Source organism: Phaseolus vulgaris, chromosome 8 (genome assembly GCF_000499845.2).
Source record: "Phaseolus vulgaris cultivar G19833 chromosome 8, P. vulgaris v2.0, whole genome shotgun sequence".
In the NCBI taxonomy this organism is placed as follows: Eukaryota; Viridiplantae; Streptophyta; class Magnoliopsida; order Fabales; family Fabaceae; genus Phaseolus; species Phaseolus vulgaris.
The window spans coordinates 25,019,076-25,044,595 of record NC_023752.2 but is presented as its reverse complement, the minus strand read 5'-3'; the positions used below and the strand labels follow the sequence as shown (position 1 = coordinate 25,044,595).

The window sequence follows — 25,520 nt, the reverse complement described above, 5'->3', positions numbered from 1 at the left end:
AGGAATCTCTACCAAATTGGTGAGTGAGTGTGAGAGGCTTGTGTCTTCTCCTTTTCTAGTCTTATCTTAGGGGATCTCTTGGGCTCTCAAGTGGCAGCAACAACACTCATCTTGAAGCCAACCATCCTTCAAGTGGCGTGCACAATTCCAAGAGCTCCAACCACATAAGTTTCCTTGTCCTTCTCATCTTCTTCTTCCATACCCATTCCAAATCAAACTCTAAAACATGTCTTTGTTGTTTCTTGTTGTTTCAATCGGTAGAACTTGTTTAGTTAGTGATTATATTTGGTAGTTTGCATGGGTTTGCTGTTCTTGTGGTTCTAAATGTGTTTGTTGAAGTTTTAATCGGTGCATTGGCTTTCTTTCCTTGTTTCATTCGGTTCATATGTTGAAAAAATGGGTTTCTATGTGAGTTTGGCTTGGTTCTTGTGTTCTTGATTAAGTTCTTGAATGGGTAAAGAATCTTGATCCAATTCTAAAGGTGCCTATTCATATTCCAACTCATAAATGTGTCCAAATCATGTTCTTGGTTCACATCACCTTGTCTCCTCCAGCTCATACAAATCTAGACAGAGCGGCCATCCGCCCTGTCAAATGTTGCACCTCCTTCACTGAGATTGGGCTTCTCATTGCAAGTATTGCAGCATACTTCTCGAGGTTCACCTCTATCCCGCGCTTGGTGAGTAAGAAACCCAAGAATTTACCTGTTTCCACCCTAAACACGCACTTCTCGGGGTTCAGCTTCAGTATGTACTTAGTTATTTTCATAAATAGCTCTTTTAAATCAGCCACGTGTTGATCTTTCACCTGTGAGGTAACCACCATGTCCACGTAGGCTTGCACGTTTCACCCTATCATGGGTGTGAGCACTCTGTCCATCAGCCTCGGGTAGGTGGTGCCCACATTCTTCAGCCCAAAGAGCATCACTGTGTAACAGTAGCAAGACAGCTCTGTCATGAACGTTGTCTTGCATTTGTCCCTGGGATGCATCTTATTCTGGTTGTAACCATAAAAAGCATCCAAGAAGTTGAGCATCCTACTGCCCGTGGCACTGTCCACCAAGGCGTCGATGCTTGGTAGAGGGTATGAGTCCTTCAGGAAAGCTTTGTTGAGGTCCGTGAAGTCGACACACATCCTCCACTTCCCATTGGCCTTCTTCACTAAGACCATGTTTGCCAAGCACTCAGGGTACTGGATCTCCCTTATGTGGTCGGCGCTCAGCAGCTTCTTTGTCTCTTCTTTTATGACCTGCCGCCTCTCTTCGTTGAACTTCCTTCTTCTCTAGCGGACAGGCCGGACCTTGGGGTCCATGGTGAGGCGGTGGCACAGGAAGTCAGGGTCTATGCCTGACATGTCCGAGGCGGACCATGCAAAGGCATCCAAATGTCGTGCTATAACCTCGGCGATCTAGTCCTGTGTTGCTTGGCCTAGTGATTTGCCAAGCTTGAACGTCTTGCCTCCAATCTCCCTCTCCAGGACTTCTCCTACTGGCTCGGGTCGCCTCTCCCGGGCGATCTCTGCAGGGGCGACCCCTTCTTCACTTGGTACCCTGGTGGTGACCATGAACACCCCTCTCTTGGTCTTGAGGCTATTTTCGTAGCACCTCTTAGCCACCGCCCTCAACCTGTTAAGCGTAGGTCTACCCAACAGTATGTTATACGCGGAGGGGGTATTGACGACGAGGTACCTGATGTTCTCCATGCGGGACGCGGCACCATCTGTGAAGGTGGTCCTCAGCTCTAAGTGCCCACGCACCTCCACCTGGTCTCCCGCGAAGCCGTACAAACAGCCAGAATAAGGCCTCAGTTGATCAGGGGACAACTACAGCTTGTTCAAGGTCATCCAGAACATCACGTTTGCCGATCTTCCCTGGTCCATCAATACGTGGTGTACATTTATCCCTGCGGTCACTACTGAGATCACCACTGGTAATTGTCGTGGGGGACAACATCTCAAAGGTCAGCCTTAGTGAAGACAAGATCGACGTCAAGAATCTCGTATGCCTCTTGCGCCTCTACTGACATTACTGCTCGTGCATACTTATTCCGCTGAGAAGCAGTGCACCCTCCTCCTGAGAAACCCTCCAAAATTGTGTAAATTTCGCCATGCACAGGTATCTCGTGCCCCCGATCTTCTCCTGACGTTGTCAAGTTCTGGGTTCCCTGCGACTCCACCATGTAGTCCTTCAGGAAACCATTCTTCACCAGCTCATCCAATTGGTGTCCCAAGGCCAAGCAGTTGCGTATGGGATGGCCAAACGCTTGGTGGAACTCGCACCAGGCGTTCTTGTTAGGCCCTAACTTCTTGTCAGTCTTAGCGGGTATCTTCAATCTCTCCGCTATGTTGGGGATGACAATTGTTCCTGCCGGTTGACCTGGGTCGTCTTTATGCGTGGCTTGACCTCACGAGCTAGGGCACCATCGTTCTGCCTCGTCTATGAGTACCTGAAAAAAGAAGAACAAAGGGGCGCCCTCGCGGCCGTTTGCACTCCGACGATCAAGTCAGCTAGCGAGAAACACCAATGTGACTGAAAACTGTATGACAATTTCAATGACTGGAACTGTGTGGCTAAAACTGTGTTGCCGTAATTGCCTTGTGCTCACTGTGGGGTGCTGTGAAGACAACTAGGGTTTGTGCTCTGAGTGGATATGAGAATTAGGTTAAAACCTGTGTAACTGTGAAAAAGCGTACCTTACTAGGGTTCTTCGTGCCCTTTACATAGGTGAAAAACTAGGGTTTACCTTTGTGTTGCTGCTATTATCTAGGGTTCCTTGGAGAAGGTCCTTGCACCGCTATCCTTAGGATCTTAGCGTATCTGGCCCATGGACTTCCCTTATCTAGAGTGCAATGAATAACCTTGCGGCCACTTGGGCTCTAACTTAGGCACTGTATTTCTCGCGCCATCATACTATTTGGGTGCCCTAATTAATCACGTGTCATGCATGCAGCCTTGCTTGGAGATCTTTAATGAGCACGTGGGCATTGTCACGTGCCCCTTTGACTTGATCGTTTATTTTGTGCGGAGGGTCCCACAGCGCCGCCACCCAACTTAGGGTTATTCCATCGTGTGGGCCCTTTTCTCTGCGAAATGCCTCAGGCGATGTCTTATTGGGGCGACGTCCTTCTGTGAGTTGACTTTGACTTTGACCTTTTGTTGATCACCCCGGGATGGTACACAAGCCCCCCAGTCTTAAGCTGATGGCTTGCTTCAGCGAAAAGGCTAAGGCCTCGCCCCTGTTGCCCTCGCGACGATTTCATGTCACTCCCCGATCGATTGATGTGACATTTCCGCGTCGCCGGCACGACGTACCCTCAAGGACTCTGACGATGTGATATTCTCTGAACGAGAGAGGTGACACTTCAGTTCGTACCTTCATCTCATGACACGTGGCTCAATCGTAAGATGTCTTAACGTCCTTTACTGTTTCAACTGTGACGCTCGAATCTTTGACACCCCGTACCTTAACTCACTGTCTTTACTTCTTTCGCATCTTTCTTGCGATATTCATCTTCTCCTCAAGAACTCCTTGTTCCGCGTTTTTTCCTTGCAAACTTTCCTTCTATTCTGCTGCTAGACCCTTCTTCCTTGACCTTCAGTTTTTTCACTGATAGCTACGTACTGAAATGTCTACCAACCCTTCCTCCTCCAGAGTGGGTCACAAGGATCTTTACCCCTGGGCCTCGAGTGAACTTCTTGACGAATGCTCTAGCCTACTTTCCACCAAGGCCCTGAGGGAACACGTGGGGGAAGAGTGTTCTTATGATCGTCATGCCTTCGCAAAGAGGCATGACGATGATATCATCGTGCTTCCCTGCACCCTTGGGGAGCCGGTTTGCGGAGACGAACGGGCCAACGATGGGTCCCCTTTTTCTATTTTTATCAGGTGGTTTTTAAGCACGTTGGCGTGCGCCTCCCCTTTTCTAGGTTCGAGAGGGAACTGCTGACAAAGATGAACACTGCCCCAACCCAACTGTATCATAACAGTGTGGCCTTCGTTAAGGCCTTTGACATTCTGTTTGGCTTCCTTGGATGTGTACCCTCTGTAGACATCTTCCTACACTTCTTTGAGGTGAAGAGGCAGAGAAACAACCTCTGGGTGACTCTCAGCAACGTTCCCGGTAGGATTCTTTTGACCCCTTTCCAACTGATCCTGCCGGTTGACTCGAGTGCAAGAGTCTTGCCACGTCAAAGGTATCTTCTCTCGATCAGCTTCGCACCATGTTAGCTTTCGTCCTTCACACCTCGATTCTCCGCAAGAACCTGAAAAAGACAGAGTGGCGCCGCTGCGGCCGATCGCGCTCCGACGCTCAAGTCAGTGACGGAATCACCAAATACTAAGAGAGAAAAGCTAAAACTCAAGGAACCGTGCAAATGTTCTCTAAGCGTACTCAAGTGTTCTCAAAAGCGTAAAGAAGTGTTCTAAACACGCGTACCTCAGAAGTTCGTTAGAATTCCTTATATACCTGTGCATTTTCTCTCTCCTGACGGTTACACCTCTGGACACGTGGCTCGCATCCAGTTGTACACGTGTCACCATCTGGAGCGTCCTCTACTTGAGCGTCACTTCTACTCTTCAGGCTGTTCGACTAAGTTACCCATGCAAGGAGTAACTCGGTGCATAGCTGCCTTGGAGCGCGATCTCTTCTAGTGGCGAGCACGGGGTGTCGCCATGCACACCTTCTCTGTGGTCTCGCCTGCCGCTATCACGATCTGCATTACTTGCACATCATGCATGTTCTGGTAAACTGTTTCCTTTGCCTCGACCTCTGGCTAGGGAAAGATCATCTGATAACTTCGTCCTTCGTACTCGTACTCCCTGAAGGCCCTAAACAAGCCTCCCTGATCCTTCGGCGATGTCCCCCCTTCGGCGATCTCTAACCACCTGGTCTCCCATAACTCTCATACGGCGACTATGACGTAAGCCTGGTGACCGCCGGTTGCACATACTAGAGATCGGAGAACGCCAAGCCATCACTTGGCGACTACACAGACTTCCCGGTGTACTTCCCTTCTGTCAGCCAGATGTCCCGCTTAACACGCCTATATTATCGCTTGCTGCCACGTCATCACTCCCGACTACCTGGTCGGTACACAAGCCCCCCAGTCTTAAGCTGAGACTTGTGCAGCGAAAAGACTAAGAGGTCACGTCATCGTCGATCTACGTGGCACTGGTACGGATTTCCGTACGTCCGTACCCTCTGCCTTTCTGACGCTCCACCAAACCCCCTTTTTTAATCGCGCGACACGTGGCTTCATCAACGGTCGTCTTCAATTGTCGTTTGCGTTTCCGAAAACGTTCGAAAAACCCTTAAACCCTTTGCGCTTCCACTGTTCCATCATTTTTCTGCACTCTCAAACGTTCTAAGTATTTTCTCTGCGAACCACGAAGCTTCTCGTCACTCTCAATCTCCAACTTTCTTCAACACTCATCCGATCATAAAAAGGTAACCCTTTTACTCCTTCTATGGATATTTGCTGCATTTTAATCGGTTTGCATCATCCATTATCTGTCTGAAGCATACGTTGTGGGCTGTTTTTTTCCTTTTCTCCTTTTCTCGTGACCTAAGACTTCGTTCCTCGTAACGTTTATCCCAGCGAACTCTTGTTCGTTCGTTCTTCCTCCTTCGTCCTTAATCGAGTAGTTCTCTATGATCTTCGTTTCATCCCTTTTCTTTTTTACTTGCAGTTCTTGCGATGGCTCACACAAAGTCCACCGCTAACCCTCCTTCTTCGTCGCGAAACCCTCCACCCCAAGCGCGTAGGGTTGCTCCTGGGGCAAATCCTCCACCAGCGCGCAACCCACCACGAGCATCTGGTGCTCCTTCTAACCAGGCTGAGAGGCCTACTTCTTCTCACGCCAATCCCACTCAGGCAACTCCACCAGTCGCCGGAGGAGCCTCCCTTCCCCCACAAGACTACAAGGAGCTCTACCCTTGGGTCACCCCAACTTTGCTAAAAGAGACTTCTTCAATAAACACTGAGTTGGGCGTGCTCCGACTAAGGAAAGGAGACTAGTCCGACCTCTCCTTCCACAAGGAGCATGATAGCAAGGTGGTCGTGCTGCCCTGCTTCCCGGGTGAGCCAATTTGCGCGGACGATAAAGGGAACAACGGCGAGTTGTTCTGCTTCCTCTACGCCACCTTCTTCAAGAAAGTGAAGCTTAGGCTTCCCTTTACTCGTTTCGAGAGAGAGCTGCTAACCGAGCTCGATATCGCCCCCGCCCAGCTTCATCCCAACAGCTGGGCGTTTATAAGGGCGTTCCAAATCATCTGCGCACACCTGGGGCTGCCGGCTTCAGTGGATGTCTTTCTATTCCTGTTCGAGGCTAAGAATCCCAGAGATCACCTCTGGATTAGCTTAAACGGGATTGCTGGAAGGTCAATCCTCTCGATCTTCCAGCAATCTTACAAATACTGGAAAGGAAAGTTCGTCAAGGTGCGCCCAAACGAGCAAGACCCCTCACTGCTCGACGGCTTCCCCTTGTACTGGGTACACAAGGGGAACAAAGAATCCAAGGAATGCTTTAGGAGGCCAAGGAGTCTCGACAACATAGGCGAGCTAGATAAAGATCTTTGCCTCTTCTGGAAGAGTGTGGCTGCTGCCAACGTCACCTTTCCCACTGCCTCAATCATCTCCTTCGAGTTCTCCGAGGGCCAACTTGAAGCTCTCATAGGTTAGCCCTCACCTCAACACCAAGACTTTCGTTTTGTGTTGGAACTATCTTAGGGTTTCTACCACTCCCTCTTTGGCGTTCTGCTTGTTATGTATTGGTCTTGATTATTCATCCATGTGTTATTTGCTTGTGCTATTTCTGTGTGCATATACTTGTATATCTTGCTTCTGCCTTGGGGCATACTCATCTATTTTTCATCTTGTGCAGACTTCATGTTGGGAAAAGGGAAACTAGCAGAACTGAGGGCGATCGCCCGATCTCACAAGCTGGCGGCGGGCTCCCAAATCGTGCCCAACTCGGTAGTGGAGATCGCCGTTGCTCAAGGCAAGACTCCTCCCCAAGGCCCAACTCCTTCGGGGGCACTACCCGCCCCACAAAGAAAGAAACTAGTTCTGAGGAAACCTAAGAGGAAGACTCCTCAGGTGGTACAGGAAGAAGAGGATGATGAGGCGACTGAGGATGGCCTCGTCACCAAGAGAACAAGGGTGGCTCCCTCTTCACCACCTGCACTCCCAACACCAACACCGCCCTCACCTCCAGCTTCAACACAACCAGTCCAAGCAACACCCTTGGCTGTCGCACCCCCCGTGGTTGAAAGCAGCGACCCCAACTTCTTAGAGAACCCTCCAAGCACCTCCACACCGTTCGTATCTGCTGGAGAGGGTCCTCCTTCAACCACCTCTATTGCTGGGGCCGCACCAGGAGGAGATGAGGGTGCTCACAACTTGCCAATACTCATAACCGAATCTCCAACCTCACCACCACGCCAAGAAGCCCCCCTTGCTCTACTAACTCAAGAGGGTGGTGGTGAAAGTCAGCATCAAGCTCCTCCAGCACCTCCACCAGCAACAAGCTCAAGCCTCCCACCCTCCATCGAAGAGATCTTGGGGCCCTTCACAGCCAAGCTGAAGATGATGGCGGAGGATCTCCCCTCAATTGTATTGAAAGCCGTGAAGGACTCCCTTAAGAAGCTCCAAGAGGAGAACTCAGCGCTTAAGGAATCAAACCGCCTGATAAGGATTGAGGCGGAAAAGCTTTCTTGCAACCTGATGATGGCGGAGATCGACCATTCAAGGCTGGAAGACGCCATGGACGCTGAGCTAAGGGGCGCGCGTAAGGAGGCCTCCGATCTGCGCTAAAAACTGCACCTCCAAGCTCAAGAGAAGATCGAGTTGGAGAGCAAACTGGTCCCTTACAGGCTCAAGGTGGCCAACTTGGAGGCTGCAATGAAAGCAGATGCGACCAGGGTGGAAAACCTTGAAAAAAGGTCAGCAGATCGGGAGGTGCTCCTTGGGAAGGTTGAAAAGGAGAGGGATGATGCCATTGCTGAGCTCGCTGTAGCTCGAGAGGAAGCCACGAAGATTGCTGCAGAGCTAGCTCAGGCTCGGGACGAAAACAAAAAGGCTGCTGAAGAGCTTGCTCGGGCTCGTGGGGAAACCGAAGAGCAGAAGAAACAAACCGACGAGTTGAAGAAACAAACACAAGAGCTCGAGCAAAGCTCCGCCCAAGTCCTTGCCGTCGGATTCGACGCCGCTTTGGAGCAAGTCACATACCAATACCCCGAGCTCGACCTCTCCATGGTATCAATCTGCAACAAGGTGGTGGATGGGAAGATCGTGCCCTCTGAAGACTAGCTGCCTCCCTCCATCACCTTGTTTTTTAAACTTGGCGCTCATTTTTGCTTGTACAAGCTTTATATGTAATTCTTCTTGTACCGCCCTGGTAGTCGGGAGTGATGATGTGGCATCAAGCTATTATATAGGCGTGTTGGACAGGACACCTGGCTGGCAGAAGGGAAGGAAGTCGGGAGGCTCGTGTAGTCGCCGGTTGTTAAGTTGGCGTGCTCCGATCTCCAGCATACCAAAACCGGTGGTCACCGGGGTGAAGATGAAGTCGCCAGATGTGAACCCAGGCGACCAAGTGATTAGAGATCGCCAAAACAAGGACATCGCCGAAGATGAAGTTAGATAGTCATTCCCAGCTGGCCAGAGGATGAGCTCGGGAGATAGCTCACCTGAACATACACGGTGAAGCAAGAAGAGTAGATCATGAAGGCGGCCGGCGAGACCACAGGGAAGGTGTGTACGAAGGCACCCGAACTCGCCACCCAGAAGAGATCACGCTCCAAGGCAACTATGCACTGAGTTGTGTCATGCATAAGTAACTTAGCCAAAACCCTGAAGAGTAAGAAATGGCGCCCAAGTCAAGGATGCTCTAAATGGTGACACGTGTACAGCTGGATGCGAGCCACGTGTCCAGATGTGTAACTTTCAGGAGAGAGAAAGTGCACAGGTATATAAGAGATTCTAACGAACTTCTGAGGTACGCACGTTTAGATTGTTTCTTTACGCTTGCGAGTCTTGAGTACGCTGAGAGAGAATTTTGCACGGTTCCTTAGAGTTCTTGAGTTTTCTCTTAGTAATTGGTGGTTCAGTCGCTGACTTGGGCGTCGGAGCGTGATCGGCCGCAGCGGCGCCGTTCTGTCTTTTGCAGGTTCTTGAGGTGAATCGCGGTGAAGGACGGAGGCTAACACGGCGCAGAAGTCGATCCAGGTTTGACGAGGCAAGGTTCTTGCGTCCCGGTGAACAGGCAGGATCACTTCTGCTTATGTACTTGATCACATTCGTGTTCAAACTTGAATAGCCACTTTTGTATAACTTTCAACGCTGAAAAGCTATTTTCTGATACTTCTCTTTGAATACTTCTTACTCGCTGTGTGGTTAATCAATATAACCGATGAAACTTGCTTAAACAAATTAACTCAGCGATTCCTCGGGCTTAACCGTTTACTCACTGCTTTGAACTTGAACGAACTGTTAATCTTATAACAATTTATCAAACTGTTAACTCAAAGTAAAACTTGAGCAACTATTAACTCTCAAACGATGACATTTACTACAACTTGCAAACTTAAGGCAATAAACCTCAACACAAGCTACTTACTAGGCAGCAGGTTTTAACTTAAACTGGTATCACAATACAGTTTACCTGATCTGCTCGGCAAGGTTAGCCTTTACTCCCGTCATCGCCTGGAATTCTTCTGATCGCCGTAGGGTTCTAGCGATGTGAACTTTCTTTGCCTTCATAACTTGACTATTGTTCCCTTATCTGGGGGTAGAGGCGCCTTTCGGGTCCTTCTCTACCTCCCTGAGTTTTAGAACAATGAGCTGGATAGCGAGGTGTTCTCTTTGAACCTACCTTAGCTATCCTTTTAACTTCTTTCACCCTTCACACCATACTTGAACTCGTTCAAGACGAGAAGGATTTTATCTGTCTTCACACCGCCTACAAGCGTGGAAGCTTTCTCTGGTCTTACTAAGTCAATATTGATGTTTCACTTAAAGGGGGAAAGGCGTTTTCCTTCCCTTCCCGCCGTTTAAGGTCACGAACACCCCTGACTTTTCAGTTCATCTTGCCTGAACTCACTCTGAGGTGAGAACGAATTTTTCTGGTGCCTCAACTTGCCCAGGGCGTACATCTCCTCCCCCCTGGATGCACTGAGGACTTTTAACCTTGCCTCCATCTGCTTGTGCAGAGAGGTCTTTCAATCTGTTCTCGCCTACGCTCGCTCAAGGCGAGGAGGACTTCTTTCATTCTCGCCTGCGCTCGCTCAAGGGCGAGGAGGACTTCATCTTGCCTGAACTCGCTCAAAGGCGAGAAGGACTTTTTCTGCCTGAACTCACTTGGAGGTGAGAAGGACTTTCTCTTGCCTGCACTCGCTCAAAGTCGAGGAGGACTTTATCTTGCCTGCACTCGCTCAAAGTCGAGGAGGACTTTATCTTGCCTGCGCTCGCTCAAAGTCGAGGAGGACTTTATCTGGTGCCTCAACTTGCCCAGGGTGTACATGTCCTCCCCCTGGATGCACTGAGGACCTTTTCTCTTTCTCGCCTTCGCTTGCTCATAGGCGAGGAGGTCTTTTACTCTTTCTCGCCTGCACTCGCTCGAGGGCGAGGAGGTCTTTTACTCTTTCTCGCCTGCACTCGCTCGAGGGCGAGGAGGTCTTTTTCTTTTCTTGCCTCAAGACGCACGAGAGCGTTGAGGTCTTTAATCATCACTGGTGCCTCCGATCGCCGAAAGACGATGAGGACTTTAAAACTTTAATTACTGCCGCCGATCGCCGAAAGGCGATGGGGACTTTAAAACTTTTAACTGGTGCCGCCAATCGCCGAAAGACGATGGGGACTTTAAACTTTTATTTAGAAAGCATGCAGCATAACTTTTGAACTTGCCTTGAATCACATACGAGTGATAAGGTCTTTTTTTTAAAAAAAAAACTTTCGAAACAACAAGCATGCAATCTTAGAAGCTTTAATCTTTGAAAACTCTTCTTTATTGGGTGGCCTCATTAAAAACCCTCCTTAGGGAAAAAAGAGTGCCCCCTTCAAACTGTTTTAACAGAAAGCTTGTAAATCTCTTCATGTTCGTTTTTACTTACAAAGCTTTAACTGTAATATAACTTGAGGTGTGTGGCGTTCCAGGTGCGAGGAATCGCCCCTCCTTCTAACGTCTCTAAGCGGTAGGCGCCGTTCCCGAGCACCTCGGTTATTCTAAACGGTCCTGTCCACTTAGGCGATAACTTGTTCTCCATCTCGTACTGATGGGCCTTCCTCATCACCAGGTCACCCTCTCTAAACTGCCTTGGCATCACCTTCGAGTTATACCTTCGCTCAATCCTCCTTTTCACTGCCTCGGCCTTTACCCTTGCCTCCTCCCTAACCTCATCTAGTAAATCCAGATTCAACCTTCTTTCTTCGTTCGAGTCCTCCACCACAAAGTTCTGGAATCTCGGCGAGCTCTCCTGGATTTCAACTGGAATCATTGCATCACATCCATAGACCAAGCTGAACGGGGTCTCGTGGGTTCCTAACTGCTCGGTGGTATGGTACGCCCAAACTATGCGGGGTACCTCCTCAGCCCACGATCCCTTAGCTTTCTCCAACCTTCTCTTCAAACCTCTCAGCAACACCCGATTGGCAGACTCTACTTGGCCATTTGTCTGCGGGTGCTCGACGAATGCAAACACCTGCTGTATTCCCACCTCTTTGCACAACTTCTTCAGTAGGTGACTTGCAAACTGAGTCCCATTGTCCGACACCAGGCGCTTAGGCACACCAAACCGGCACACGATGTTCTTCCATACAAAGCTCTCGATCTTGTGTGCGGTGATCTGGGCTACTGGTTCCGCTTCGATCCACTTGGTGAAGTATTCAATCGCCACCACCAAGTACTTCATCTGCCTGACCGCCAATGGGAAAGGTACCAAAATGTCAATTCCCCAAGTATGAAACGGCCAAGGGCTGTAAATTGACTTCAGCTCTTCTGGAGGCGCCTTGTGCCAATCGGCGTGCTACTGACATTGTTTGCAACACTGTGCATACTTCTTGCAGTCCTCCCTCATCGTTGGCCAGTAATAACCTGCGCGGAGAGTTCTTGCAGCCAGAGCTCGACCCCCGACGTGACTTCCACATATACCTTCATGGAGCTCGGCCATAATTCTAGTGCATTTTTCTCCGTGCACACATTCTAGGAGTGGGTGTGTAAACCCCCTGTACAGCTCGCCATCGATCATGGTGAACTTGCTAGAGTTCTTCTTTATCTTCCTAGCCTCCGTCGGATCCAGCGGGAGAAGGCCATCTGCCAGGCAGCGCTGGTATTGCGTTATCCATGTGTCTGGCTCATGCGTAGCGCAGACCTGCGTCATGTTCACCCTCTCCCCCCGACATGCTCTTATTCTTGGTGATCTCAAGGTCTCCTGGGTCAAGGACCTGTGACTCCTCGCCGCTTTCTCCGTCGACTTGCTTATCTGCAGAACCAGGTGGTCTGCCACAAATGCTCTAGGCGTCTTTAGAGTTTCTTGGATCACTGTCCTCTGCCTACCCCCCTTGCCCGAACTGGCGAGCTTGGCTAGCAAGTCTGCTCGGGCATTTTGCTCTCTGGGCACATGCACCACTTCGAACGAGGCAAAGGAGCCCTTCAACTCCTGCACATACTCCAAGTAAGCCGCCATTTGTGGATCCTTGGCCTGGAACTCGCCTGTTACTTGTCCCGTGACTAACAATGAGTCACTCTTGGCCATTAACACCCTAGCCCCCATATCCTTAGCCAACAAGATTCTGGCGATCAGCGCCTCATATTCTGCTTGATTGTTGTTGGCTTTAAAAGCAAATCTCAGGGATTGTTCTATCAGCACGCCGTTGGGCCCTTCTAGAATGACTCCAGCACCGCTACCCTGCTGGTTAGACGATCCGTCCACCGAAAGCACCCAACGAAAATCGTCCCCCTCAACTCGTGCTGCTTCCGACGAGAGCTCGACCATGAAATCATCAAAAATCTGCCCCTTGATCGGTCCTCGGGGCTCATATTTAATGTCGAACTCCGACAGTTCCACCGCCCACTTCACCATTCTCCCAGCTACATTAGGTTTCTTCAGGACTTTCTGGATGGGCAAGTCGGTCATCACCAGCACTGTAAAGCTGTGAAAATAGTGGCGCAACCTCCTCGCCGAAAATACTACGGCCAGTGCAGCTTTCTCCAAGGCCTGATACCTTACCTCCGGGCCTTGTAACACTTTGCTGACGAAATAAATAGGCTTCTGAGCCTGGTCTCGATCTTGGGCGAGCACCGCACTCACCGCCCTCTCAGTCACAGCAAAATACAACCTGAGAGGGGTTCCTACTAAGGGTTTGCACAAAACCGGCGGGCTCGCCAGGTACTCTTTAAGCTTCACGAAAGCTTCTTCACACTCCTTCGACCAGACAAACTTGTTGTTTCGCCTCAAACATTGGAAATACGGATGGCCCTTCTCTCCACTAGCTGATACGAAACGAGACAGGGTGGCCATCCGACCTGTAAGCTGCTGCACCTCCTTCACGGTAGTCGGGCTCCTCATCGCCAAGATGGCAGCACACTTATCAGGATTTTCCTCTATTCCTCTTTCAGTTAAGAGGAAACCCAAGAATTTCCCTGCCTCCATGCCAAAAATGCACTTCTCGAGGTTTAGCTTTAATCTGAACTTGGCGATCGTGGTGAACAACTCCTCCAGATCCGAGACGTGCTTGCTCGTCTCCAACGAGGTCACGACCATATCATCTACGTACGCTTGCACATTCCTTCCCAGCATTGGTGCAAGTACCTTATCCATCAGTCTTTGGTACGTGGCCCCCGCATTCTTCAGCCCAAAAAGCATCACCTTGTAGCAGTAGCACGATCTCTCAGCCATGAAGGCAGTTTTTTCTTCATCCATGGGATGCATCTTTATCTGGTTGTACCCCGAGAAGGCGTCCAGAAAACTCAGCAACTTGCACCCTGCTGCACTGTCGACCAGGGCATCTATACTTGGCAAAGGGTATGAATCCTTTGGACAAGCCTTGTTCAGGTCTGTGAAGTCGACGCACATGCGCCACTTCCCATTGCTCTTCTTCACCAGTACGACATTAGCTAACCATTCAAGGTACTGGACCTACCTAATATGGCCTACGGCGAGGAGTTTCTACGTTTCATCCCTAATCGCCTATCTCCTCTCCTCATTAAACTTCCTTCTTCTCTGTCGCACTGGTCTGACTTGTGTGTCCATTGCCAAATGGTGACACAAGAAGTCGGGGTCAATTCCCGGCATGTCTGAAGCAAACCATGCAAAAGCATCCAGATGTCGTTCTATCACCTTGGCGATCTGGTCTTGGAGCTCACCCTCCAAAGATCTTCCCAGCTTGAAGACCTTGCCCCCGATCTCCCTCTCGAGCCACTCCTCGACGGGTTTGGGCCTGGTTTCCCTGGCGATCACCGCCCTGGCGATTCCCGACTCCCTCGCTTCCTCTGGGCGGTTTCTCGCTTCTTCTGCCCGTCCGGCGCTCTCTCCCTCAGCCTCAGCATCTATCATGGTGACATCGCCTCCAGCGGCCACTTCCATCGCCGCATCAACAACCCGCCATTCTGTTGGCCTGGGCTTCACACCGGGAGGCGGCATCGTGGTGATGTAACTTACTGACCTTTTATTCTTGAGGCTATTTTCATAGCACTTCTTCGCCTCCTTCTGGTCAGATCTGATGGTGATCACCACTCCCTCCATTGATGGCAACTTAACCTTCATGTGCCTAGTTAAGGGCACAGCTCCTATTTTGTTGAGGGTTGGTCTCCCCAACAGAATGTTATATGCTGAGGGGCATTTACGACGAGGTACTTTATTTTTTCCGTCCTCGAGGCCGCCTCGTTTGTGAACGTAGTTCTCAACTCGATGTACCCCCTGACCTCCACCTGGTCGCCAGCGAACCCATATAAGCATCCTCCATAGGGCCTTAGCTGGTCAAGGGGTAGTTGCAACTGCGTGAAAGTCGGCCAGAACATTACATCTGCCGAGCTTCCTTGGTCCACCAGTATCCGGTGGACTTTCCTTCCCGCCGTGACGAGCGAGATAACTATGGGATCGTTGTCGTGAGGCACAACGTCCCTAAGATCCTCCTTTGTGAACGTAATGTCCTCATCTGGCGAGTGATCCTCGAACATGTCCACCGTCATCACAGACCTTGCATATTTCTTCCTCTGTGATGCAATGCATCCACCACCCGAGAAACCTCCAGCGATGGTGTGGATCTCGCCATGAGTGGGCATCTCATGCTGCTGACCCTCACTACTCGCCGGCTAAGAGCTCGACGCACCTCCCGTCCTCTTGTCCAGCAGGTAATCATTCAAGAAACCGCTTTTGACCAGGTCGTCAAGCTGGTAACCCAGGGCCAAACACGAATCAACGGTGTGACCAAAACTCTGGTGGAACTCACACCAGGCGTTTGGTTTTGGTCCTAACACCTTGTCGCCCACTTTCTCAGGCGCTTTAAGCCTGGCTGCTATGTTGGGAATGGCAATCAGATCCGCCAACCCCATGACAAACTTGTACTTTGGTGGGCGATTGAACTCCCTGGGGTGCCCTGGGCCCCTTCCATTCTTTTTCTTTGGATCGTAAGGATGCCGAGTCCTTTGATCCTTCTTGGCCGCCATCTTCTCCAGCACCCTCTGCGGCTGGATTCTAGTCTAGGCTCGTGGCCTAGCAGGGGCCACGCTCCCTCTCTTCTCGCCTAACTTCAGCAAACGTGGCGGGGTGGGCTCTAATCAGCGCCTCACAAAAAGGTCCCGGCAGCACGCCCTTTTTGAAGGTGTATACCAACATCTCCTCGTCTTTTGCAGGCGAGCGGACCATCTGTGCTCAAAAGCGATTCAAATAGTCCCTGAGGGACTCTCCCTGGTACTGCCTTACGTCGAACAAGTCATAAGACACCCTAGGTGGCGCCTTGCTCACAATGTACTGGTTGACGAAAAGTTTCGAAAACTGCTGGAAATTGGTTATGTGACCTGTAGGCAGGCTAACAAACCATTCCAGCGCTGTTCCCTGGAGCGTGCTCACAAACATCTTGCAAAAATACAGCATCTGAGCCTCCTGACAACATCATCTGCGTGTGGAACGTAGTGAGATGTGCCTCAGGATCCTCCACGCCAGTGAAAGAGGCTTTTACGGGTACCACGCTCGCAGGGATCGGCGTGTCCGTGATCGCTTGAGCAAACGGCATTGGGAAAACGCGCGGTGGCGATGACGGCGCAACCTCTTCAACAACTGTGCGTCCTCTCTGCTCCTGAAGAGCTTGACACAACTCCTCAGTGACTTTGCTGAGCTCTTCATTCCTGGCCTGAGAGGCGACCAGGTCTTCATGCATCTGCGCCTACTCTACGCGCGATGCTTCCACATTTGCCTGCAACGCACGCATAATCTCCATCATCTGCGCCATGGTCATGGCGCCTTCTGCAGCAGCTGGCACAACGGGACTTGAAGTGTGCTTCTCATCTTTCTCATGAAAAATCAACAGATCAAGCTTCAGCGGACAAAACCTTCACCAGCGAAACGATCGATCCAGCAATCAATCGGTCAAAAACTCATAAATTCCAAAGAACTTCCAAGAACACAATCAAAACAGCGGAAACCTCCACAGAAACTTGCGATCTCAGCACGAACCTACTGCTTCTCCACCAAAACTCCCGATTCACCGATCAGAAACACGAACGAACGGTAAAGTCTTCGATTTACTGATTGAAACTCGTACAAACAGCGAAAAACTTCAACTCACCGAACAAGAGCTCAAACGAACGGAGAAAAACTTCAACCTACCGATCACAACTCCGAACGAACGGTAAAAAACCTCAATCCACCGTACTCTCAACGTACTCAAGTGTTCTCAAAAGCGTAAAGAAGTGTTCTAAACACGCGTACCTCAGAAGTTCGTTAGAATTCCTTATATACCTGTGCATTTTCTCTCTCCTGACGGTTACACCTCTGGACACGTGGCTCGCATCCAGCTGTACACGTGTCACCATCTGGAGCGTCCTCTACTTGAGCGTCACTTCTACTCTTCAGGCTGTTCGACTAAGTTACCCATGCAAGGAGTAACTCGGTGCATAGCTGCCTTGGAGCGCGATCTCTTCTAGTGGCGAGCACGGGGTGTCACCATGCACACCTTCTCTGTGGTCTCGCCTGCCGCTATCACGATCTGCATTACTTGCACATCATGCATGTTCTGGTAAACTGTTTCCTTTGCCTCGACCTCTGGCTAGGGAAAGACCATCTGATAACTTCGTCCTTCGTACTCGTACTCCTTGAAGGCCCTAAACAAGCCTCCCTGATCCTTCGGCGATGTCCCCCCTTCGGCGATCTCTAACCACCTGGTCTCCCATAACACTCATACGGCGACTATGACGTAAGCCTGGTGACCGCCGGTTACACATACTAGAGATCGGAGAACGCCAAGCCATCACTTGGCGACTACACAGACTTCCCGATGTACTTCCCTTCTGTCAGCCAGATGTCCCACTTAACACGCCTATATTATCGCTTGCTGCCACGTCATCACTCCCGACTACCTGGTCGGAACACCAACAAACCTTCACAGGGTGGAAAGGCAGGTTCTTCAAGGTGTGTTGTTCCAGTCTGGTGCCTTCTGCTTTGGACGTCTTTCCTTTGTATTGGACAAAGGACGCCAGAGCCTTGAAATCTAAGCCCCTTAAGAAGCTGTCTTCAAGGGATCAGGAAGCTTGCAAGATCCTGGCGGGTGTTGGAGGTTTTGACGCGACTGCCTTAATAAGCTTAGAGTATAATGCCGAGCTTCTGGAAAAATATATATATGCGTGAGGCTTTCCTTATGACCCTCCTACTCTCTGTTTTTGTCGGATTTCTTGTATGATTTTGCTTGGAAATACTTTATTTCATGTATGTCTCTTACTGTACTTTACTCCTTTTTTACGTAGGTTCGAAGGTAAACGATCATCAGAGGACACTGCTGACCCAGGCTTTGAGGTTCGGAGACGGGGCTTCTTCGTCGTATTGCTCAAACTCTGGGGGCCACTGATGAGTGATATGTTTTCGCTTCCCGTGCAAACATTAGGATGTGTATAGGATTATATTTTCATCTTGCAACTGTTATAAACTCCGTCTGTAACCCTAACGCTGGCTTTACGTTTTTCTTTACGTTGAATGTTGTCCAACTTATTTTTGCATGCTTGCGTTCCTTGCTATGCCGCACGCGCTACTCCCAATATTCCCCCTCGTTATGTTTGGCGTGAATTCCTTAGATAGCATTTACTCGCCTCCCCACTCCTTCCCTTTGGGCTACAGTGCACACCCTGCTTCCGATCATTTCACTTATGGCTTTGCTTGGCCTTCGTATTTGTGAGGGATGCTCGTTCGTTTGAGCCTTCTTATTTGAACCTCCAGCATCTTTGCTTCGAGCTTTTTGGAAATGTTGGCGATGTGTTGCTTGTAACGATGTCGGACCGCCTGGTCTTTCACTTCAGCGACGACACAACCGACGGTCTTGTGTGTTGCAGACCGCCATCCTTGCGATCGGCGACCATGCGTACTTCTTGGTCGCGTCGTTGCTCTTGATGACCTGATCGGTACACGGGCTGTGATTTTTCTGGTAAAGAAAACGAGTTAAACTTCGGCAATCTACGTGGCTTCGCGCGCTAATGCCCGGGTCATCTACTGATTTGACACTTCACCAACCCCCTTTCGCGAGCTGACACGTGGACTCATCAACGGCCAACGTTTCTTGTCGCTTGCGCTTCTTGTAACGTTCGAAATTATTAAAATTCTCGCGCCACTCCACTCTTCCATTATCTTCTTCCTACTTTCACACTCTCGAAACGCCCTGGTGGACTCTTCGACTTCTTCGATACCCCATTTGCTGTACGCTCCTTCGATCCTCTAAAGGTACCTTTTTTATCACTCTTACTGGTATTTGCTGCCTTTTGATCGGTTTGCATCATCCAATACTTGTCTGGAGCATACGTTGTGGGATGTTTCTCTGCTTCGTTTTCCTCTTTTCTGCGTTTAGGGTTTCTGGACCTTTCTCTGCGAGCCCCCCTTGTTCTTCCCTCTTCTCTTCTTCTGTCAAGTCTTTCTGTTTACGAACACTCATCCCTTTTCATCTTCTTGCAGCTTTCTCGATGACTCGTTCAAAACTCACACCAAACCCTCCTCCATCTCCTCGCAACCCTCCGGCGAAAACCCGTAGGGCCAACCCCTCTTCTTCTCGCAACCCCCCAAGGGGTCCCAATGCTTCCTCCGAACGAGTCGCGAGACCCGCGTCCTCTTACCGTAGCCAACCGCAACCAAACCCACCACAAACCAGTGTGGGATTACAAGCGGTTATATCCGTGGGCCTCCGCAACCTTGTTGGGCGAGACCTCCTCCATCAACTCCGACCTTAACGTTATTCGCCTCAAGAGGGGTGACAAGTCAAACCTCTCCTTCAGCAAAGAGCATGATGATAAAGTGGTTGTGCGGCCTTGTCCTCCTGGTGAGCCAATTTGCACTGATGACCAGGGGAGCGACGGCACCCCCTTCTGCTTCATCTACACCACCACGTTTAAGAAGGTCAAACTCCGGGTTCCCTTTACGCGTTTTGAGAGGGAGCTCTTGACCGAGCTCGACATTGCTCCCGCCCAGCTCCATCCCAACAGCTGGGCGTTCGTGCGAGCTTACCAGATTATTTGCGCCCACTTGGGGCTCCCGGCCTCTGTGGACGTATTCCTGTATCTGTTTGAGGCGAAGAACCCAGGCGATCGTCTATGGGTTAGCCTTAATGGGATCGCCGGGAGGTCCATTCTTTCCATCTTCCAGCAATCCTACAAGGATTGGAAGGGGAAGTTCGTACGTGTGTGCTGCAGCAATCAAGACCCTTCTCTTCTCGACGGGTTCCCCTTGTACTGGGTGAAACAGGGGAAGAAGGAGTCAAGTTTCAGGAAGGCCGGGGGACCGGAAAAGATGGGGGCCCTTGACAAGGATTTGTGCAATTTTTGGAAAGGAGTCGCTTCCTGCAACGTGGTTCTCCCCACCTCCTCCATTATTTCTTATGAGTTTCATGAAAGCCAGCTAGACGTCCATATAGGTTTGTCCTTGAGCTTTCTCAACTTACACTTGTGTCATGCAACCTTTGGATCTTTGTCTTGTGTGTAATTTTAGCTTTCCCTATGTGTTTGTCTTTCATTACTCATCTTTCTTTGCATTGTTAACCACTGGACTAATCATGGGCCATTGTGCAGACATGTTGCTGGGAAAGAATAAGATAGCTGAGCTACGGGCCATAGCTAGGCGCCATAAGCTAGCGGCGGGCTCCCAAACGGTTCTGAATTCTGTTGCTGAGATCGCCGCCGCCCAAGGCCAGTCTCCGCCAGCTGATCCACCCGCAGCCGCCGCTCTTCCAGCCCCTCAACACAAGAAACTACCCCTCAAGAAGGCCAAGAGGAAGGCCCCCATGGTAGTGTCTGATGAAGAGACGGATGAAGCCACTGAGGATGGGCTAATCTGTAAGAGGAAGAGGGTGGCAGTGGCAGAGCCCCCAGCAATTGAAAGTGTCGCTCCAAACTTTGTTGAGAACCCCCCCAGCGCCTCCACCCATTCGATTCCGCTAGGGAGGTTCCACTTTCAAACGCTTCGGTTGCTGAGGCTGCCCCCGAGCAACTTGCTGACACACAGGCCTCCATTCAAATCGCCAAAGAGCTTCCCAACTCACTACCACGCCTCGAAGCTCCCCCCGCAATCCAACCTTGTGAGGGTGGCGGTGAGCACCAACCTCCACCTCCCGCAGCGACCTCGAGCCTCCCAGCCGCTTTCACGAAGCTTTGAAGTCCTTTACCGTGCGCCTAAGTGCCATGGTCGACGACTGTCTTCCTCAGATCGTCGGCGAAGGGCTCAAGGATTCTTTGGAGAAGTTCGAGCTTGATAACCGGGTCTACCAGGAAGTGGCAAGCACCGCGAAAGCTGCGGCCGAGAAAACCAAATGCGACATGTTGATGCAAGGTCTCGAGTTTTCGCGAGTCGAAAATGCCCTCAAGGACGAGCTCCAGAGCGTACGCAAAGACAACAAAGAGCTGCGCAAAAAGCTTCATGACAAACTTCAAGACGCCGTCGAGTTGGAGAGCAAGATCGTCCCTCCAAGGGAAGAAATTGCCACGCTGAAGGAGGCGAAGGTGACTGATGCCGAGAAGGTGGCCAATTTGGAGAAGAGGTCTGTCGAGAGGGAGACTCTTCTGGGCAAATTTAAGCAAGATCGGGACAAAGCTTCCCAGGAACTAGCCGAAACTGCTGCGGAGCTTGTGCGAGTTCGTGAAGAAAACACCGATCTCAAGAAGAAAACTTACGAGCTCGATGAAGAGAACCGCGGATTGAAGACAAAGGTTGACGAGCTTCAGCTCGATGCTGCCCAAGTTCTCACTTCCGGCTTCGGAGCAGCTCTGGAGCAGTTTGCTTGCAAATTCCCCGATCTGGACCTCTCGGAGTTTTTTGTATACAATGAGGTGGTGGATGGCAAGATCGTCCCCCCCATCTATTTATCGCCTTGAAAATTCTTGTACTTAACTTTGGTCTGTACTTCTCATTCTGTTTGAACTATCTGATACTCATGCGCATGTATATGTATATATATCCTTCTAACTTATCCGTCGTGCAATTAACTTGTTTAGCTGCACGGTTTTTCCTAAACTCAACGTGCTTTGTATCAATCGGTACTTAACTTTCAGCAAGCCTTCTTAACTTAAACAAACGGTTAACTTGAAACAATAACATCTAACACAACATCACTTACCCGGTAAAAAAGGCTTAGGTCGACCTTGATATCTGTACCCTTTCTCGCCCAATCTACCAAGGGCCAAAGGCATTTCTACGTTGTCGCCAGGAACTTTGCTGACGTGGGCCCTTGCCATGCAATCCTACTCTGTTTCATTTTCGCGCAATGGGCTTCTGGCGACGCCACCTTCTTTTTAACTGAGAACGTCCCCACGGGGCCACCTCCTGATTTTATCTTTGCTCATCTGGGAGGAGAGCTGCCTTTCGGATCCTTCTCTACCTCCCTGAGTTTCAGAACAATGACTTGGGTGGTGGGGTGCCCTCTGCGAACCTCTCCTACCACCCTTTAACTTCTAACTTAACTGGCCTTACTAGGTCAATATTGGTGTCTCATTCGAGGGAACAGAGTTCTTCTCCAACCCTCCTTTATCGTACTTGAGACTATCAACACCCCTGACTTTTCGGTTTCATCTCGCTTGAACTCACTCGAGGGTGAGAAGGACTTTCTCTGGTGCCTCAACTTGCCCAGGGGCTACCTTTTCCCTGGATGTACTGAGGACTTTCAATCTCATCTCGCCTATTTTAGCTCACGGCGAATAGGTCTTTTAATCTCATCTCGCCCGTGCTCGTTCGCGGCGAGTAGGGCCTTTTAATCTTTTCTTGTCCAAACTCATTCGGGGTGAGAAGGACCTTTTACTGTGCCTCAACTTGCCCAGGGGTCTGCCTGGATGCACTGAGGACTTTTAATCTCATCTGGTACCGGGGCTAGCTATTCATACTTGAGGAGGGGGCGTCCCGAAGGAATCCCTTAACCCCTGCTCAAGGACTAGGCGCCCGGGTTTTAACTGTCATCTGGTACCGGGGCTAGCTATTCATACTTGTGGAGGGGCGTCCCGAAGGAATCCCTTAACCCTTGCTCAAGGACTAGGCGCCCGGGTTTTAACTGTTATCTTGTTCTGAACTCTCGCCTATACTCGCTCCAGGCGAGTAGGACTTCTTAATCTGTTCTCGCCTACGCTCACTATAGGCGAGGAGGACTTTTAATCTGTTCTCGCCTACGCTCGCTCTAGGCGAGTAGGACTTAAAACTTGACTTTCACCTCCGATCGCCAGGTGGCGATGAGGGTTCTAAACATTACGCTTTAAAACCTTACACTAAATGCATGTGACCTGAACTTGCCTTAAATTAAACAAAGATGATGAAGTTTCTTTCCAAACGCTTAAAAACGATGAGCATGCAAACTTAACAACTGGGAAACTTTAAAACTTTACTAACTTTTTTGAAACCTTTTTATTGGGTGACCTCGTTAAAAAACCCTCTTCAGGGAAAAAGAGTGCCCCCTTGAAAATCTGTTTTATTGCTACTTACAATGTTTCAACTGTAATAAAACTTGAGATGGGTGGCGTTCCAAGTGTGAGGAATCACCCCTCCTTCCAGTGTTTCTAGGCGGTAAGCACCGTTTCCGAGTGCTTCGGTTACTCTGAACGGTCCCATCCACTTGGGCGACAGCTTGTTCTGCATCTCGTACTGGTGGGCCTTCCTCATCACCAGGTTGCCATCTCTGAATCGCCTTGATTTCATCCGGGAGTTGTACTTACGTTCCACTCTTCTTTTTACTGCTTCGGCTTTTACCCTTGCCTCCTCCCTGACTTCGTCCAGCAAATCCAAATTCATTCTCCTTTCGGCGTTCGAGTCTTCTGCTACTAAGTTCTGGAATCTTGGCGAGCTTTCCTGGATTTCGACTGGGATCATCGCGTCGCACCCATATACCAAGCTAAAGGGGGTTTCGTGGGATCCCGATTGTTCGGTAGTATGATATGCCCATACTATGCGGGGGACTTCCTCAGCCCAAGACCCCTTGGCTTTCTCCAACCTCCTCTTCAGTCCTCTCAGCAAAACCCGATTGGCCGACTCCACTTGCCCATTCTTTTGTGGGTGATCCACATAAGCAAACACTTGTTGCGTCCCAATATCCTCGCACAGTTTCTTCAATAAGTGACTTGCGAATTGGGTCCCATTATCTAATACCAAACGCTTGGGTACACCAAAACGACACACGATGTTCTTCCATACGAAATTCTGAATCTTGTGTGCAGTGATCTGGGCTACTGGTTCCGCTTCAATCCATTTCGTGAAGTACTCGATCGCTACGACTAAGTACTTCATTTGCCTGATCGCCAACGGAAAGGGCCCCAGAATATCGATTCCCCACGTATGAAATGGCCAAGGGCTGTAGATTGACTTTAGCTCTTCTGGGGGCGCTTTGTGCCAATCAGCGTGTTGCTGGCATTGTTTGCAACGTTGTGCGTATTCCTTGCAATCTTCCCTCATGGTTGGCCAATAATAGCCCGCGCGGAGAGTTCTCGTTGCCAGGGCTCGACCTCCGATGTGGCTTCCGCAGATTCCCTCATGGAGTTCAGTCATAATTCTTACGCACTTCTCTCCATGCACACATACTAATAGGGGGTGTGTAAATCTGAACCTGTACAGCTCCCCATCGATCAAGGTGAACTTGCTGGAGCTTTTCTTTATCTTTCTGGCCTCTGTTGGATCTACTGGGAGGACGCCGTCTGCTATGTACCGCTGGTATGGTGTTATCCATGTATCTGGTTGGTAAACGGCGCAAACTCGCGTTGTCTTCGCTTCTTCCACTGGGTGCGCCCTAACTCTCGATGCCCTCAAGGTTTCCTGAGTTAACGATCGATGACTCCTTGCTATCCCTTCCGTTGACTTGCAAACTTGAAGAACCTGGTGGTCTGCTGCGAACGCCCGAGGTGTCTTTAGAGTTTCTTGTATAACAGTCCTCTGCCTGCCCCCCTTGCCTGAACTGGTGAGCTTGGCAAGCAAGTCAGCTCGGGCATTCTGCTCCCTTGGTACGTGCACCACTTCGAACAAGGCAAAAGAACTTCTCAGCTCCTGTACATACTCTAGGTAAGCCGCCATTTGTGGATCCTTGGCCTGGAATTCGCCGGTCACCTGCCCGGTGATCAGCAAAGAGTCGCTCTTGGCCATCAGTGCCTTCGCCCCCATTTCCTTTGCCAAAAGGATACCGGCAATCAATGCCTCATATTCCGCCTGATTATTGCTGGCTTTAAAGGCAAACCTCAGGGATTGTTCTATTAACACACCGTTGGGTCCTTCCAAAATGACTCCAGCCCCACTACCTAGCTGGTTGGACGACCCATCAACCGAGAGTACCCAACGATCATCGCTTCCGGCATTATGCGTCGTCTCAGCGGACAGCTCAACCACAAAATCGGCGAAGATTTTCCCTTTAATCGGTCTTCGGGGTTCGTACTTGACGTCGAACTCTGACAACTCCACCGCCCATTTTACCATCCTTCCAGCTACATCCGGTTTCTTTAGAACCTTTTGGATGGGCAAGTCAGTCATCACCCATACTTCGAAGCTCTGGAAGTAATGTCGTAGCCTTCTCGCTGAAAACACGACCGTCAGCGCTGCATTCTCTAAGGCTTGGTATCTCACTTCCGGACCTTGTAACACCTTACTGACAAAATAGATAGGTTTCTAAATTTGATCTTGTTCTTGTACGAGCACCGCGCTGAACGCCCTTTCAGTAACGGCGAAGTATAACTTGAGGGGCGTTCCCACTTGGGGTTTGCACAGAACCGGCGGGCTCGCCAAGTACTCCTTGAGTTTCACGAAAGCCTCTTCACACTCTCTCGTCCAGACAAACCTGTTATTTCTTTTCAAACACTGGAAATACGGGTGGCCCCTCTCCCCAC

General features: G+C 50.1%; 1 protein-coding gene across 1 annotated transcript; it reads right to left on the bottom strand.

The window, feature by feature from the left end:
• Positions 1-21,717: 21,717 nt before the first annotated feature.
• LOC137824811 (uncharacterized) lies at positions 21,718-25,167 on the bottom strand. The gene is made up of 2 exons (XM_068630489.1): positions 23,602-25,167; positions 21,718-21,741 (listed from the first exon to the last, which is right to left on the bottom strand). The coding sequence occupies exons 1-2, from the start codon at positions 25,165-25,167 to the stop codon at positions 21,718-21,720; spliced, it is 1,590 nt and encodes a 529-aa protein (XP_068486590.1).
• Between the last annotated feature and the right edge of the window lie 353 nt (positions 25,168-25,520).